This window comes from Lynx rufus, unplaced genomic scaffold, assembly GCF_022079265.1.
Source record: "Lynx rufus isolate CCGP_SWC_20201006 ecotype Redwood Valley unplaced genomic scaffold, mLynRuf1.p SCAF_2, whole genome shotgun sequence".
In the NCBI taxonomy this organism is placed as follows: domain Eukaryota; kingdom Metazoa; phylum Chordata; class Mammalia; order Carnivora; family Felidae; genus Lynx; species Lynx rufus.
This window is the reverse complement of record NW_025814834.1, coordinates 122,369,083-122,385,035: the sequence shown is the minus strand read 5'-3', so window position 1 is coordinate 122,385,035 and position 15,953 is coordinate 122,369,083. Positions and strand designations below refer to the sequence as shown.

Below are 15,953 nucleotides of genomic sequence, written 5' to 3'. Positions count from 1 at the left end.
TCCGACATGGAGCAGGAGCCCACGAACCAGCAGATCATGACCTGAGCCAAAATCAAGAGTTGGACGCTCTACCGACTGAGCCACCCAGGCACCCCTGGGATGGCTCTCTTAATTTCCTTTTCTGTTTATTCGTTACAAGTGTATAGAAAGAAACACAACTGATTTTTGTATATCGATGTCAGGTTCTGCAACCTTTCATATTGATGTCAGACTCTGTAACCTTGTTGGGCTTATTATTAGTTTTAATTGGTTTTTTTGTTTTTTTTTTGGTTGATTCCTTGGACTGTTTTAAATACAATGAAATGGCATCTGTGAATAAAGACAATTTTAATTTTTCCTTTCCAAACTGAATGCCTTCTAATTCTTCTTCTTGCCTAATTGCCCTGGCTAGCATCTCTAGTACAATGTTGAATGGTAGTGGCACGAGAGGATATCCTTGTGTGGTTCCTGATCTTACGGGGAAAGTTTGCAGTTTTTTACCATTAAGAATCATTGTAACTGTGGGTTTTTCATAGATGCCCTTTATTGAGTTGGGGAAGTTTCCCTTCATTACTGGTTTGGTGAGTGGTTTTTTTTGTTTGTTTTTGTTTGCTTGTTTGTTTTTACCATGAGAGATGGTGAATGTTGTCAAATACTTACTCTGTATCTATTGATATTCAGAGGATTATGTGGTCTTTGTGTTTCATTCATGTATCTGTTTTACTCTCCATAGGAGTTTATTCCATCTTGTTTTACATTTGTTATTTGCTGTTTCTCTCAAATTGTTATGGGAAAGAAGGGAGACATAAGATCTTTTTATTCCTGGGTGAGGAATGGGTATTGAATCTATTTCTCAATTCTTTAAATCTCTGCACAACAGATAAAATGATAAAAGGTTGAAGACTGGCTTCGGTCTTAGACTGGCTGAGGTTTTTATTGTATTTAATCCATGCAGTTGTCATGGCCAGTTCACAGTTGAGTTAGGAGAAGTTGCCATCAGATCCTTCCAGCACAGTGCCCTCACCCCGATTGACTGCCAGCAAGCACTGACTTGATATTGAAGAGTCTTTGCTTCCTAAAAATCAGCAGCACGCCATAAGAGCCATATGACAAAGAGGTCCTTCCTGGTGTCCACCTTTCTATCCTCTGGTTTGGGGGTACTTGCCTCTTGGTACGAGGACAGTGTTTCCCAAGGGGCCCTGCTGAGTCATGAATGTCACTGACCCAAAGTGTCAGGGGGAAATATGGATTAAATGTTATGGTGTTCAAGGTTTTGGCCTTTCAAAAAGGATAATACGAAAGCTCTTCTCCTTAAAAGAGAAAAAACTTTAAATATGATACAGTAGAAAAGGAAAAGAATTACCCATAACCTACCAGACCTTGTTAATTGGTGTTGTCTGTCTTCCTAGAAATCTTCTCTTCCGTGTTTTCTTCATGACTGTGACTTCAGGCCGTATATACATTTTCATGATCTGCTTTCCCGCCTTAACCTTATAAGATACGTATTTTTCATGTTAAAACGAATTCTAGGTAAATAACAACTTTAATGACTACACCTCCTAGAAAATTTAGTTAACCATTACCCTATTGATGGACATGTGGGTGGCCTGCAGTTTGGGCTTTCACAAAAACACTGCTGTTTATAACCTTTTTTTTAGGGCTGGAGTTGGAACATGGTCCTGTCGGTGTTTGTATTTAAAAACTAAGTGGTCCATGTGCTTACTCTCTGCAGACTAGGAATCGGGGGACATCTAGTGACTCTGATTGTTCACTTACATTCTCTGTGCCGACGTCTGTCGTCTGTGAAGTTAACCAAATTCCCTCACAAAAACAGCACTACCACAGAAATTGACCATAATAAAAATATTTCCAAGGCTGGCATAAAGACCCATATTAACAGCAAGTTGTTGATTTCATTAGAAGGAAGTGCACCGCCGTTTATATATCACAATGAAGCCTTTTCCCAGACCCTTGTCTGCATCGTGAGCCATAGCACAAGTGCTCCGTTGTTCCCACAGCCGTAGCCGCTAGGGGAAATGACAACCATAACTTGTGACCTACAAGGCATTTTGGGTTTTCTTTGGACATACAAAGAAACGAAAGTGAAATTTGTCCAAATTGGTAAGTCTTCCTTTGCGGGTTCAAATTTAGAAACCTAAATCCATGATGAGGCTCTTCCTGTTTTATTACCATTTTGTGGTCTGTCAGAAGGGGGCTGGACACTTCCAGAAAGCCCCTTGGTGGAGCTCTGTTTCTAGTCAGAGAAAACGTGTGGTCCTCACGGGTCACCTTGGCTGCTACTAACGTGCACTCCCAGGGAGCCATCCAGGTAGATCAAATCCAGGCTGGTCAGGACCTGTGGAAACCGTGGCTGGGAGAGCAGTTAATTGAAGGGCAGGCCGTCCACACGTAGGTCAGGCTTCCCTCTTCTCTCTGCTTTCGTCCCTTTCCCCATGCCCGGGACCGGCATTCTGTCATGATCCCCCTGCCCTGCCCCCAGAGTTGATGCCCTCCTGCTGTCCGTGGTTCATCTGAACTCTCCCCACAACCTGCTCAGGGCTGCCCCACCCCCCTGGGCTGCCGTCTCCTCCACCCGCCCTTTGCCTTTCTCCCAGCAGAACAGACCACTCTGGTCCTTGGTGTGAGGAAAGCAATCCGAGCAGTTCATCTTCCCGCTCACGGTGAAGTGAAAATACAGCCTTTTCGACTCTGCCTCGTTGGTTCGCATGACCTTCACACTCTTTCTCGGTCATTTCTTTTAGGTGTTAAAAAAAAAAAAGTACTTCCTCCTCTTTGATGATCTGATTTAAAAGATAGTAATCACAATATTTTTAGCTTTGAATGAGTTTCAGAATCTGTGTCCAGGGCCATCCATCTCTTTTTGCTTCCCAGGAAACCCAAGAGAAGTCCCATAGGTATTCTGGAACCTTCTTCAGGTTTGCCTGTTCTGAGATTTTAGAAATTAGAATGAGGTAAATACTGAGCTCTTCGGATCAGGTTGGCTGAAAGCTACGTAATGCTGCCACATAAAACCGAGGAGTAAAAGGAGTGAAGAGGATAGGAGCCAGATTGCGGCCGTGCAAAGGGATACTTTTTTTTTTGAAGTTTATTTTATTTTTTTAATTTTTATTTTGAGAGAGAGAGAGACAGAGAGAGACAAAGAGAATGAGAATGAGCAAAGGAGGGGCAGAGAGAGAGGGGAACAGAGGATCTGAAGCCGGCTCTGTACTGACAGCAGTGAGCCCAATGTGAGGCTCGAACTCACAAACCATGAGACCATGACCTGAGCCAAAGTCAGAAGCTCAACCAACTGAGCTACCCAGGTGCCCCATATTTTATTCTTAGGGAGAGGGGGAGGGAGAGAATCCCAAGCAGGCTCCGCGCTATCAGTGCAGAGTCCGACGTGGGGTTCGAACTCACAAACCGTGAGATCATGACCCGAGCCGAAACCAAGAGTCAGCCGCCCAACCAAATGAGCCACTCAGGCGCCCTGGCATTCTTTTTTTTTTTTTAATTTAATAAGTCACTTACTTATGTCTAGTAATCAAATAGCATAATAGCAATGATATCTACAGTCAGATGCATCTAACTGACTCTGTGGCAAATATTACGAAATTCTAGCACTAAATTCTCTTTATGTGTTCACTCTTTATACTTCGAATTTTGTTGCTCATTTTTGTGCTCACAACTCGAAAGCTTGGAGTACCTGTGCCCTATACAGTTAGCACACTTTGAGTAGCACCATCTTCTGGCCTCTGGAAGAAGGAAAAAGTTCTTTTTTTAAAGCAAACTGAAAGTCAAGGAGAGGTGTTCTCAGGAAGGTGTGCAAGACCGATCCTGTGTGGGTAGTGTTTTGAAGCAATACCCATGCTGCCTCGATTTCCCCTGACAGATTGGAGCCTGTGGTGCCCGCCAGTGCCCCCTACAGTGTCGTCATTGTTGGCAAGTTGGTCTGCTCACTGGATCTCAGCCTCCTAACGGCAGAGCCCCTGTCCCCAGCACAGCGAGGCCGCTCTCCCCGTCGGGGGCCAGAAGTGTCCCCAGTCCAGTCCTGTTCCCTCTGCTCTCCTGCCACCTTGGCCTGGAGGTGACCCGCACAGAAGCAGAAGCAACCCAGGCTGTATCAGGCTGGCAGGTGGGGGTGGCCTTCGAATGGGACCACGGTTCTCATCAGAGAAGAGGTACGGGAAAAGCCAGAAGCAAAAGTAATTCTGTAGGAAGAGTTCTGTGGTGGCTATAATGAAGAGGACGCTCATTTGACTGTGCGTGATGCACGTGTCTCTCTGAAGAGAAGCAAAGCCACCTTAGACCGCCACCTAGCCCAGGTCCAAGGAAGGCGGGCCACATTTAGATGGCCATTAGAGCGCCAGGAATGGAATTTAAACACGAGTGTGAACGGGAATAATGAGGTGCCATCCCTGTTTTCCAGGTCCTATATTTAATGCCTCCGTGCATTCAGACACACCGTCGGTTATCCGGGGAGATCTGATCAAGCTGTTTTGTATCATCGCTGTTGAAGGAGGAGCGCTGGATCCAGGTATTTCTCTCTGTCTTGCCTCCTGCTCCATGTTGCTTTCCCTGAATGTGTCTCGTGTCTTCCCACTGTGTTGCGTAGACCTGGAGGCCAGGGATTAGACTCTCTGCTGATCCCAAATTGCCTAGCTCAGGACTTGGTACTCAGTAGGTGTTTAATAAATACTTGTCGATGGAGGCATCTGTGCGTTAGATGATTCCAGACACTGGAACATGAGCTCTCAAGGCAATCAGTGGGCCACTTCCGGGGCCGATTCAAGCTGCTTCGAAACCTACCAGCAGAGTCCAGCCCCTTTCCCTGGTCTTTCATTCATTTATTCATTCAGAGATGCATTGAGCGTCTTCTGTCAACAGGTGCTGGGAATAGAGGAGGCACTAGAACACTCCACGTCTCTTCTCACGGAGCTTGCCACCTGATTAAGGAGACAGAAATCACCATATAACGTAATATCAGGTGGTGTTAAGTCTGTGATGAAATACAGAGCAGAGTAAATGGGGCGAGCGACCAGGCGGTGCTATTGTTTAAATTCTTGGGAAACCTTTGTAAACCTTTTCTTTGCAAAAAATATTAGCACTGCCAACAGGACGCCTGGGAGCCGTGGGCCATCAGTCTTACACCTGTTGTAAGACACCAGTCGGTGTCTTCGCCTGACACTTAGACCCGCAGGGTTTGAAAGGAATCGAGCTCTGCGCAGAGACCACTGGATGCGTGGCCCTGGGGTGGGCACGGGAAGCAGGTTTTCTTTCTGTATTCAGGGCAGGTTGTAAGCAACACGAGGACGGCCTGCAGGGAAACCAGAGTGAACGGCATGATCCCTCTGGCATCGAGCAGCGGAGGCCTGGGTGGCCGCAGGCCCTCCGGCCCGCGGTTCGGGTAGCCACTACTGCAGGGTCAGCAGTTATGTTCCATAAAGGGTTCCGGTGAGAGGTATTTTTGGCCTCGTGGGAGGCCTGCAGCAGTCACCTCTGCAGCAGTCACCTCCGCAGCAGTCACCTCCGCAGCGAGAGCAGCCGCGGACAGTATGTAAGCAAATGCGCTTGGCTGTGTTCCACCGAAGCTTTATTGACAAAAATAGGTGGTGGGCTGGGTCTGGCCTGCGGGCTGCAGGTTACGGACCCCGGGACTAGCTGGTTGATACCGAATTGGTTCTTGCAGGGAGCCTCAACATGGTTGAGGTTTAGAGGTGGGAGAAAGAAGAATTGGTGAAAAAGAAAAGAAGTCCCTCCGAGCCACCAGTTGGTTAGCTCTGTTCTCAAGGTGCGGGGTAGGGTGCCTCGGTCTCGAATAAGCTGAGATGTGGACTGGGGGGGAGGGGGGGACAGAGTTGGATTCAGAAGTAGAAACGGAAGTGAAAGTAGTAGAGGCTGGCAGGAGGAGGGGAGGTACACCCTTTTCAGCGGTTGGTACCATGTTTACCCTTGAAGCTCGTTTGTGACATGTGCAAAAATAAATCATGTAAATGTTCATGCTCAGCAAATTAATGGGTCCCCGTATATTAATCATGCCCTTAATATAAGAGTCTTTTCCCCCAGGGTAATTACCGAAGCTATAGGTGGCTGTTATCATGCAGATCACAGTTTTCCAGAACTTTGCACCCGTGGACGGTGTGGGTGGAAGATTCTGAATAATTAAGCACACGCTATAATTCAGTTTTTCCTCATGCATCCGATGGGCCGTGAAGGAATTCTCTTTTGGAAAGGACATATCACATACGTGGGCCAAGCGCCAAGGCGCTCTTGTGCCCAGAAGGGGAGGGACGGGGCAGATCGTGTGGCCCTTTAGAGGCAGTGTCTTAGGTCACGCCCTCTAGAAGCAAAGCCCCGAGACAGGTGTGCAAGTGATTAATTGAAGTTGTGCACCCAGGGAGTGAGGGAGTCCAGCCGGGCAAGGGAAGGAAGCCAGGCAAAGACGTGACTTCAGAACGAGTCTTAACTCCCCACGGGGAGTTCTGGTGTGTGGGTTGTACCACAGAGTATGGCCTCCTTGAGGTGAGGGACTGGGCTTTTAGATGCCCGCCGTCAGTCAGCCACTGTTCACGGGCTGAACGGTTGGGGAGCAAGGGTGTTTCCTAACCTCCAGGAGGTGGCTTCCGTCAGCTGAGGCTGACCCTCGGCAAGAGGGCACGGGTGTGAGAGTGTTAGCAGTCAGCACCGTCAGCAGCTGGTCGGGGCGGGCACCGCGAGCCTCTGCTACAGGCGCTAACGCCCTCCCTGTTAGCACCTGTTTGTGGACCGTGTGTGTCGTACTGTGGAGGTAGGGCTAGTGAGCGCTTCCTACGTGCGAGGTGCTGTTCTAAGCATCTTGCAGAGATAGCTAACTTAACCACGGTGAAGCTGTTGATACTCATTTTACAGCCGAGGAAACTGAGCCTCGGGGAATTAAGTCACTCCTCCAGGCCACGTGGCCCGCCAGTACTGGTCCAGCCTGGGAGCCTGGCCCTCCAGGCCGGCCTCAGCTCTGTGAGGCGCGGCGGGACTGGGGCACGAATCGGAGCCCACATAACGGGGACAGCAGTTGTGACTTTGCCTTCGGTAACCGCCCCGCGTCCGCAGGCGACAGCTGCACTGAGCACGTGACCATGATCCCGGGGGCCCCCTCTGCCCTGGCACCGTGAGGGCGTGAGGATGTTGACAGCACTTCCTCTGCCCCCCCCCCCTTCCCCCGGGGAGTTGGTCTTCTTGGCAAGAGATGACCCACACACTGAGAACAATCCGATTTTCTGCTCAAGTGCCGCAGCGGACGAGGGGGAGGGAAAGCAGGTATTTTGAGCGTTGGCGTGGAGAGCTGTCATCCTGTGGGTAGGGAGCTGAGGTTTGCTCTGGCACTTAGCATTTCCAGAGCAAGTTGGAAAGGACTTAACCATGTGGATAATTTTGTACAAAGTCTTGCTTTTGTTTTTTTTCTTTTAATACGTAAGCACCTGAATACCGTTTGCCTTGACGTAGTGCTATTGGAGGTCACCAGTGTATTTTCACTCGTGAATAAATGTTACTTTTTGTTTAACGGGCGTGGGGTAATTTCACATGTATGCAGAAAGCCTTGTCAAGTGAATTTGAGAGAAAACGGTGTTGGGGGCGCCCGGGTGGCTCAGTCGGTTGAGCGTCCGGCTTCGGCTCAGGTCCTGATCTCACACTCCATGAGTTCGAGCCCCGCGTCGGGCTCTGTGCTGACAGCTCAGAGCCTAGAGCCTGCTTCGGATTCTGTGTCTCCCTCTCTCTCTGCCCCTCCCCTGCTCACGCTCTGTGTCTCTCTCTCACTGGCTCTGAGAGGTGAATAAACATTTAAACACAGAGAAAGAAAACCGTGTTTGTGGCCTCGTGGTCCTTTCTTGCCTGCTGGATGTGTCCCAGTTCTGACACTGCTGCTCCACTGGGAACGGCCAGAGGAAGAGGTCAGGGGCTCATGGCGTGTGCTCTGACTTCACACCCTGTGAGCACTGCCTCTTGTACCAGTCTTCTTTGTCAGATGCCCATCTTCATTTATTTGACGCTGTTAGAGCCCTCGTTTTGCAGGGTACTTTAAGGTTCAGTAGTATTCCTCTCTGGGACTGTTAAGTTGTGTTCAGTTTTCTCAGTTTGACGTTTTTTTCCCTCTTGTCTGGAACTTGAGTGCTTCGGCCGGGGAAGAAAAGGACTGAGAACAATAAAATCTAAACTGTTGACACTGAATTGTGTACAGGTCACTTTACGTACCTTTTGTTCTTGACCGCGGTTAGCGGCCTCTGGGTCTGGGCTCTTCTGCCTGAAATGTCAAGGAACACTGCTGTGGGAGACAGTTTGGGGTGCCCGTTGGGCTGGGCGGTGGCAGCAGGGTAGAGAGGGCAGATTCCGGGGGCGCCTGGGTGGCTCAGTCGGTCAAGCGTCCGACTCCTGCTCTTGGATCGTGGGTTCTCGCACCGCATCGGGCTCTGCGCTGACAGCAGCCTGCTTGGATTCTCTCTTCCCCCTCTCTGTCTGCCCCTCCCTTGCTCACTCTCCCTTTGCCATTCTCTCTCAAAATAAATGAATTAAAAAAAAAAGAGGGCGGAGTCGGGGCACCTGGGTGGCTCAGCCAGTTAAGTGTCAGAGTTCAGCTCAGGTCATGATCTCACGATTTGTGAGTTCGAGCCCTGCGTCAGGCTCTGTGCTGACAGCTCGGAGCCTGGAGCCTGCTTTGGATTCTGTCTCCCTCTCTTTCTGACCCTCCCTCGCTTGTGCTCTGTCTCTCTCAAAACTACATAAATGTAAAAAAAAAAAAAAAAAAAAAAAAAAAAAAGGGCAGAGTCCGCAGCTACGCTCCCTGGGTGAAGCCACACATTCTCCCGCCCCTGGCTCTGTGACCTCGAATAAGGTATTTGGTCCCGCTGTTGAGCGGGCAGTGTGACAGGGCCGTCATCGCGGGGTCGCGAGGATCCAGTGAGACCCATGGCATACAGGCCAGCGCTGGCCCCTGGCGAGGTTACGCACGTGTTAGCCTCGTGTGGCGTTTCTGCCCGTTGCGCTGACCCGGGGTTTTGGCGTGGTCTGTAATCCACAGACGACATGGCCTTTGACGTGTCCTGGTTCGCGGTGCACTCCTTCGGTCTGGACAAGGCTCCCGTCCTCCTGTCTTCTCTGGATCGGAAGGGGATTGTGACCACGGCCGAGAGAGACCGGAAGAGCGAGCTCAGCCTGGAGCGTGTCGGCGTGCTGGAATTCTTGCTGCGAGTCCATGGCTCCGAGGACCAGGACTTTGGCAACTACTACTGCTCCGTGACCCCATGGGTGAGGTCCCCAACAGGCTCCTGGCAGAAGGAGGCAGAGATCTACTCCAAGCCCATCTTTGTGACTGTGAAGATGGATGGTAAGGAGGACGTCCGGTTACGTCTCTGGGCTGTGCGGCGGCCGACAGGGTCAGGTGGCCGCCCTTCGAGGAATGTGCCACCCAGCACCCGGCCCTCTCTCTCTCTGTAGACCTACCCTGGGCCGGCACGCAGAAGGAGGCCTTGCTGCTACCCCAGGTGCGGCATCATGTGCCCGAGCCGCCACCGGGAGGTGGTGGTTAGGACTTACCGGAGAGACGTTTGATGGTTTCTCCGAATTGTGTGCAGACCCACTTTCCCTGTCACGGGGCTGGCATGGATTCTGCCAGGCAGAGCCAGAGAACGGCATCAAGGGAGTGGGTTCAGGGCCCCGGGAGAGGTGGTGAGTGGGTTCCTGCCCCTCCTGCCCTCTTGGTTTTGCTTCTTGGAAAAGGGAGGGTCCAACTGGTGTCATTAGCATGCAGGGGGTTCTCTCCGGAACCCTGGGACGAGAAGGGGCTCCCTGCTTTGTTGGCCCACACCGACCTCCAGAGTCATTCTAACTAGGTGGTCGGAGGGCCCCCTTCCCACCCCTCTGTTCCCCGAGCATCCCAGAGCGGGGGCAGCTGTTCCTGGGCTAATGAGAAACCTGTCTTCTCTGCAAAAACTTGAGAGTACACGTTAATGGAGAAATTCCCCGGAGAGAATTAAAGCCCCGGCGCCTCTGAGGGTTAGGGGAGAGCTTTGAGTGGGTGTCCCTGAGGAGATGTCAGTGTGGGGGAGACTGGAACTGGAGCCCCAGCTTGTCCACGGATGCCTTAGCCTCTGTGGCTCTCTGTCTCCTCTGCCGTACGATGGGCTCTTCCGAAAGGTGAGCGACATTAAATGCCAGCTGCCGGCAGGCGTGCTAGCACCCGCGCCAAGAGTGCTGCTGCTTCTGGGAGAAGGGACTTGGGATTTGGGGGTGTGCGGTCCGTACCGTGTCTGTGCATTCCTGAAACTTCGTCATTTATCCCCTGTTTGCATCGCAGAAATTCCTTGTTTCAAGTAGCTCCATTTGAAAAGCCAGATTTCCTGAACAAGGGAGGGAATTATTCACTTTCCTGGATAATCGACTCTAGTGTTACTTAAAATAGCCCCACTAGTACACTTCAGTTATTCGATGCACAGAATTGATGTATGAACAGTGTTGTGTTTTTTTGTTTTTTTTTTAAGGACGCATCTGCTGCTGAATGTGCGGCGCCCTTATACTGACTTTTAAAAATCAGTCTCCTGCCAAAACCCTAAAAAGCAAGCTGACATTCAGAGACATCAAACGAACGAAATCTTTCTCCCGGTTTTTTGTTTCTCCCCCACAGAACCGGGCGGGGTGTCATGTGCTCACTTTGTGGGCAGATCAGAGGGCTCCTGCCCGGAGCACTGCGCTAGGTGCTGGGGACAGCTTGAGTGCCAGCTGGGCCCCGCGGGGACACCCGCTTGGGTGGGGAGGGGAGGGGAGGGGAGGGGAGGGGAGGGGAGGGGAGGGGGCAGGCTTCCCGAGGCCGCCTCCTCGCACCACTGACCGGCATCCCCCTGTTCCTTCCCTCCAGTGCTGAACGCCTTCAAGTACCCGCTGCTGATCGGCGTGGGCCTGTCCACCGTCATCGGGCTCCTGTCCTGCCTCATCGGGTACTGTAGCTCCCACTGGTGCTGTAAGAAGGAGGTCCAGGAGACAAGGCGTGAGCGCCGCCGCCTCATGTCCATGGAAATGGACTAGGCCACGCCGGGGGAGCCGCGACAGGGGCGGTCTAGGAGCGACGGGGCGGGAGGAGGACCGCGATCTTTTTCACGCGCAGTGTGTGACACTAGAAACCAGTCCTCTCCGATCTCAGGTGGGACCGGGCGCTCCCTCCCCCCCGCATGTCAAGTTCTGAGCGCGGACACGTTTACCAGCCCACGACTCTTCTTCCCACGGCACTTTCTGGTAGAACAATCGTGTGTGTGTGTTCCCGGCTGCGGCTTTTTAATGGTTACCCTTTGTCTAATTTTTTTCTCCTACCGGTTTATAGATCTCTGACCTGTGTGTGTTCGTATGTTTGGTTTCGAGGGGTCGCGGTGAGGAAGGACGGTGGCTCTCAGAGTTCTTTGTCTTAGGGGAGGACAGAGCTGCCCGCCGGGAGCCAGCTTCCGTGTCGGGCCCGTGTTAGGAGGGCCGCTAGACGAAGCCGTCCACCCCGGCCCAGCGACAACACAGACCTGTGCCGCAGGCTCATTCGTGGCTTTGACTACCCTACCCACCCCGTATTTTCAGGGGTTTAGACATTTGAAATCTAAACTTGCAGTATGTAACTTCTTACTGAGCCCAAATGCTTTTTTTTCCTTTTCCTTTTTTTTTTTTTTGCTTCTCTGCCCCCTTTCCATTTCTTTCGTATTTGCTTTATGTGAGCGTGCTGAAATGGCCCTGGAATCTAGAATTTGGCTCCCCACCAAGCACCTTATCTTGCCACCTTAGCCTTAAGAATGAATATGAAGAAAAATACACAGCCACCTCTGTCCGGGGCAGTAAGAAGGTCCTCAAGGAAGACGAGGTTGGGGACAAGGGAAGGAGCAGGCCCTCACTCCGATGGTTCTGAGGCCGCCGTGCCTCAGGGGGCCCCAGGGAGTACAGAAGAGAGTCCTGGGGGGTCAGCTGTCCTCGGCTCGGGCCAGGAGTGTCGGGGGTGCCGGGGCTGTGTCTGGAGGAGGACGTCACCTCCGTCCCCCTCTCCTGCCCTTCGTGGAAGGTGAAGGCCTCGGCCACCGAGGGGCACCCACACGTGTACCCCACGTCCTTCGTGGCTGCTTGGGCTCCTTAATGTGAAGGTGTATTGCTGCTTGCAAGACTGACCGACTTCACAGAATCAGAAATTGCCTGGAAGAACCGTGCATTTTCCATGACCTTTTCAGCCCTTCAAGTCGTCGTAAGACCCCCCGCCGGGGGTCAGCGAGCAAGGGTACGCTTTGTGGTATGTTTGCTTTCCTGTTAGGAACACGAAGGAAACCAGCAATTTACTGCCGTGTGAACAGCCTACAAAGTAGATCTGAGAGCAATCCATTTTGCCTGACCGCTCGTACCCGGAGTAGGACGCGGACCAAAAGAGCTCCTCTGCTCCCCGAGGCATCTGCCCCTGCATAGCACTGGCCTTTCGGAAGCATCCCAGTGGGCTTTCTGAGGCTCACTGGTGAGTCATGCCCCGCATTGCAATCCTCTGCGCTTTCATCCTGGCTCTGACGGATCTCACGCTGCTCTGTCTTCCGAAGGGAAAAAAGATTCGTTTGTTTTGAGCAATAAAGTCCTACAAAATGATGGCCATTCATGTGCGGCTCTTTGTCACAAGGGGCCAGACGAGCCACACTCCCCCGCCCACCGGCTCACCATCGTCCCCGCTGCTTCCCTCCCTGCGCTGCCCACACACAGCCCACTCTGCCCTTGTCACTGAGTCACCCCCAGGAGGCAGATTGCCACCCCGCTTCCCTTTTTGTCCTGCCCACCTAGGGGACCACTCACGGTAGACGCCGTGTTAACGGTAGTGGCACAAGTGAGTTCCAAGCCCAGCACCTGCCCCACCCGAGCACGGGTGACCAGAGGAACAGGAGGAGGCCTTGATGGCACTAGATTTGGGTCTTTTCTACCAGTTGTTTCTTAACTATGCTATCTCAGAGGAGGTGGGTCCCAGGTGATTGTATATACGGGAACGGAAGAGGGAACACACATTCACAGGTGCTACGTTAGGGACACCAGTGCCCTTTGAGTCCACACAGTTATCACCATTAAAAGAAGGTTCAGGGTTGTCGTAGTGCAGGCCCTTCTTGGTAGAGCAAAGGGTACCTTGCTGTGAGTGTGGCCAGGTGGCCCCAGGTATGCGTAAAACCATGGATGGGTCACGCCAGACACACGGCAAGTGACAGGTGTTCACATGCTGTACCTTCTGCTCTCAAACCGCCACTGCTGGGGGTATCGCTCCGTGGCAGAGCGTTTGACTGCAAACTGCCACTGCAGCTCGAGGCTGGGGTTGCTAAGGCATTGACCCCAACCCCACCCTGTGATCGTGGGGCTGGCCACACTGCCAGTCGCCTAGGGGCTGGTACAGAGGAGGAAGAAATCCCAGGGTGTTGTACCAGGGACCTCACTCCATCCAGGGCCAGAAACTGGCCTGGAATGTGTGTCCTTTTAAATATGTGAGATACACTCTCTTGCTGTACCAAATACGGCTCCCCCCCCCCAAAGTGCTCTTCTGGAAGGGGGTTCCTGCCAGAGGCACTGGTGTGAACAGAAGAAGAACCTAGCCACAATTCACACAGATGAAATTGCACTTCTTAACAAAAAGAAACTTTATAAACAGTTTGGGTTTGTTTTTGTTTTTTTTTTTTTTTTAACTAATCATAAAAACAGCCCCCAGGAAGAGCCTAAGCTATGTTCAGATAGAAGCCTCAAATTTACTTTCAATTGTTTACTTCATGATGTTTACATAACACTGTTCACTTTTTAAAAAAGAAAAAAGAAAAAAAATGCAAACTCTGACTTTTTAACAACGCTTCGGATTTTTCATGGGACGATGGAACTCTGACTCACCAACTGGATTTAAATGTTAATTTAGAAATGTATTTATTTGTGTGTTTCCCTCCCCCTCCCCCCCCCCCCCCCACGCGGCTTTTCCTTAAGATCCCGGCAAAGGACATCCCTTCTGCCCAGACCCTTGTCTGTTTCCCCCGGTGGCTCTCGCTTCTTGCTTTACAGACTGCCTGCAGCCATGATTTTGTCACTGACATCCGTGAGCCAAAGACTGAGCCTTTTGGGCAGGAATAATAAGCAATACTACACAACTTGCTACTTTCAGAAAACTTGTGTTTTTTTTTAGCTTCACCGATGGCAGCAGAGGGAGAAGGGATCTGGGATTTCGGTAAGTCCTCCTCTGCTGTTTGACCAAATTCTCCGTGATAAATATTGCGCGCAGATCGCTAGGAGGAGAAAAAAAAAAAAGTTGACTCTCTGTCTTTCTTAGCGTCGCACAGAAGGATCTGCCAGATTTTACGTAGACAAATAAAGGGTCTCGTGTATTTTTGTCCATACCCGATGTTACATGAACTAATTGTATTGTTTTATACTGTGACCACAGATATTATGCAATGCACCGTTTGTTTTTTATTTCATTAAAGGAAGTTTAATTTAAATTGAAGTCGTGTGAGGAACTTGGTCTCGTTACCTTTTGGTCCCCTCTGCGTGAGGCATCACGGCCGAATGCCAGTGGCAGCTTTAACACCTTCCGATCTCTCTGACTCGTGGCAATAACGTTGTAGGTTTTCACTAAAGATAGAAGTGGATTTAACAGGATCAGTACTGAGAGCCCCACCACACGGAAAGCTGGGGGCCAGGATCCTGTTGCCGAGGAAGGTCTCCTGGTTCTTTGGTAAGTTCTCATGACATTATGGGTCTCTCGTCATGAGAGGGGGAAGTTGGACGTTGTTCCTTTCTGCGGATGAGGAAACAAACGCAAGGTTCTGTGACCTTATCGTGACTGGAACACAACGGCTTTTCTGACTCATGACCCAGTCTGGAGCCAAACTGGTCCAGAAGGTGCCGGCCCCTGTGATAGAAAAACAGTGCTCCTTCCCAGGCCACCGGCTTCGGGAGCCCCAACTCTCTGCTGGTCTCTGCCCCCCACCCCACACTCCCCCGTGGGTCCCATAGTGTCCTGGGTAGGGAGCTTCTCTGTGAGGTCTTCAGGGGCCGGGTCTGTGTCCCAGTTACTAACCTTGCCTAAGGATGTAGAAGGTACATGCAGTGTATAAATGCACAATTAATGCCGTACTGTGGGGGATGGCCCCTCGCTCATGCTTCTCGGTGAACCGGGAGGGTTCTGCTCACATTAGAATGTGACATAGTCACAGCTGGTCTTAGCAGCCCCCTACCGATGACCAAACCTGTTCCTACCTCAGTTTAAATCAAAGACAAAACGACAGGGCGCCTAGGTGGCTCAATCGGTTAAGCGTCCGACTTCGGGTCATGATCTCACAGTTCGTGGGTTCGAGCCCCGCTTCGGGCTCTGTGCTGACAGCTCAGAGTCTGGAGCCTGCTTGAGATTCGGTGTCTCCCTTTCTCTCTGTCCCTCCCTGCTTGCATTCTGTCTCTCTCAAAAGTAAATAAACATTTAAAAAAATTTAAATTAAAAACAAAACAAACATTTGCTTGCCCACATACCATTTGCTTGCCTGGCTAACTTGTACTTGGGTCCCAGGGAGCCTTTTCTGCTCCTCCCGGCTAGCTGAGGGCCCCCTGACAAATGCTGTGGAAGCCTGAAAGTGGTGTGAGGGCAGGGCCCATTCGCTGCTGTGGCCCCAGGGGCCTCGTCATGGCAACAGCAAACACGGGGATTATTGTAATATGCCGTGAACCAGGTTAAGTACCTCCAGTCTTCCCACGGTGGCTTCAGCAGACGCTGTCTTAACTGCTCTCCGTGTAACTGGATCTTCCCGATAAAAGCCACTCATTAACTCTGACCCACAGACCACTGTACGTCGCACCCTGTTTTTTTTTTTTTAACATACGGGTTTTGTTATTATTAGGTGTTACAGGGCCAGCAGAACAAGAGATGACCGGCGCTGAAAAGCTAGTTTGTTTTATACTCACCGATCCCAAGAGGAGGGGGCGCACCGTGCCACACG

The 15,953-nt window shown here is 51.1% G+C and overlaps 1 protein-coding gene and 1 long non-coding RNA gene across 2 annotated transcripts in view; one reads left to right on the top strand and one right to left on the bottom strand.

Moving 5' to 3' along the window:
* The window catches only part of PTGFRN (prostaglandin F2 receptor inhibitor), an 83,863-nt gene extending 71,256 nt beyond the window's left edge, over positions 1–12,607 (top strand). Inside the window, exons 7-9 of the mRNA XM_047082600.1 lie at positions 4,409–4,516; positions 9,029–9,334; positions 10,862–12,607. Coding sequence (XP_046938556.1) covers positions 4,409–4,516; positions 9,029–9,334; positions 10,862–11,028 — 581 coding nt within the window. The 3' untranslated portion in view covers positions 11,029–12,607. The remainder of the gene's footprint in view (positions 1–4,408; positions 4,517–9,028; positions 9,335–10,861) is intronic.
* Positions 12,608–13,914: 1,307 nt separating this feature from the next.
* LOC124514551 (uncharacterized) lies at positions 13,915–14,665 on the bottom strand. The gene is made up of 2 exons (XR_006962625.1): positions 14,495–14,665; positions 13,915–14,249 (listed from the first exon to the last, which is right to left on the bottom strand). It is a non-coding gene; the product is annotated as an uncharacterized LOC124514551 (long non-coding RNA).
* Positions 14,666–15,953: the final 1,288 nt, after the last annotated feature.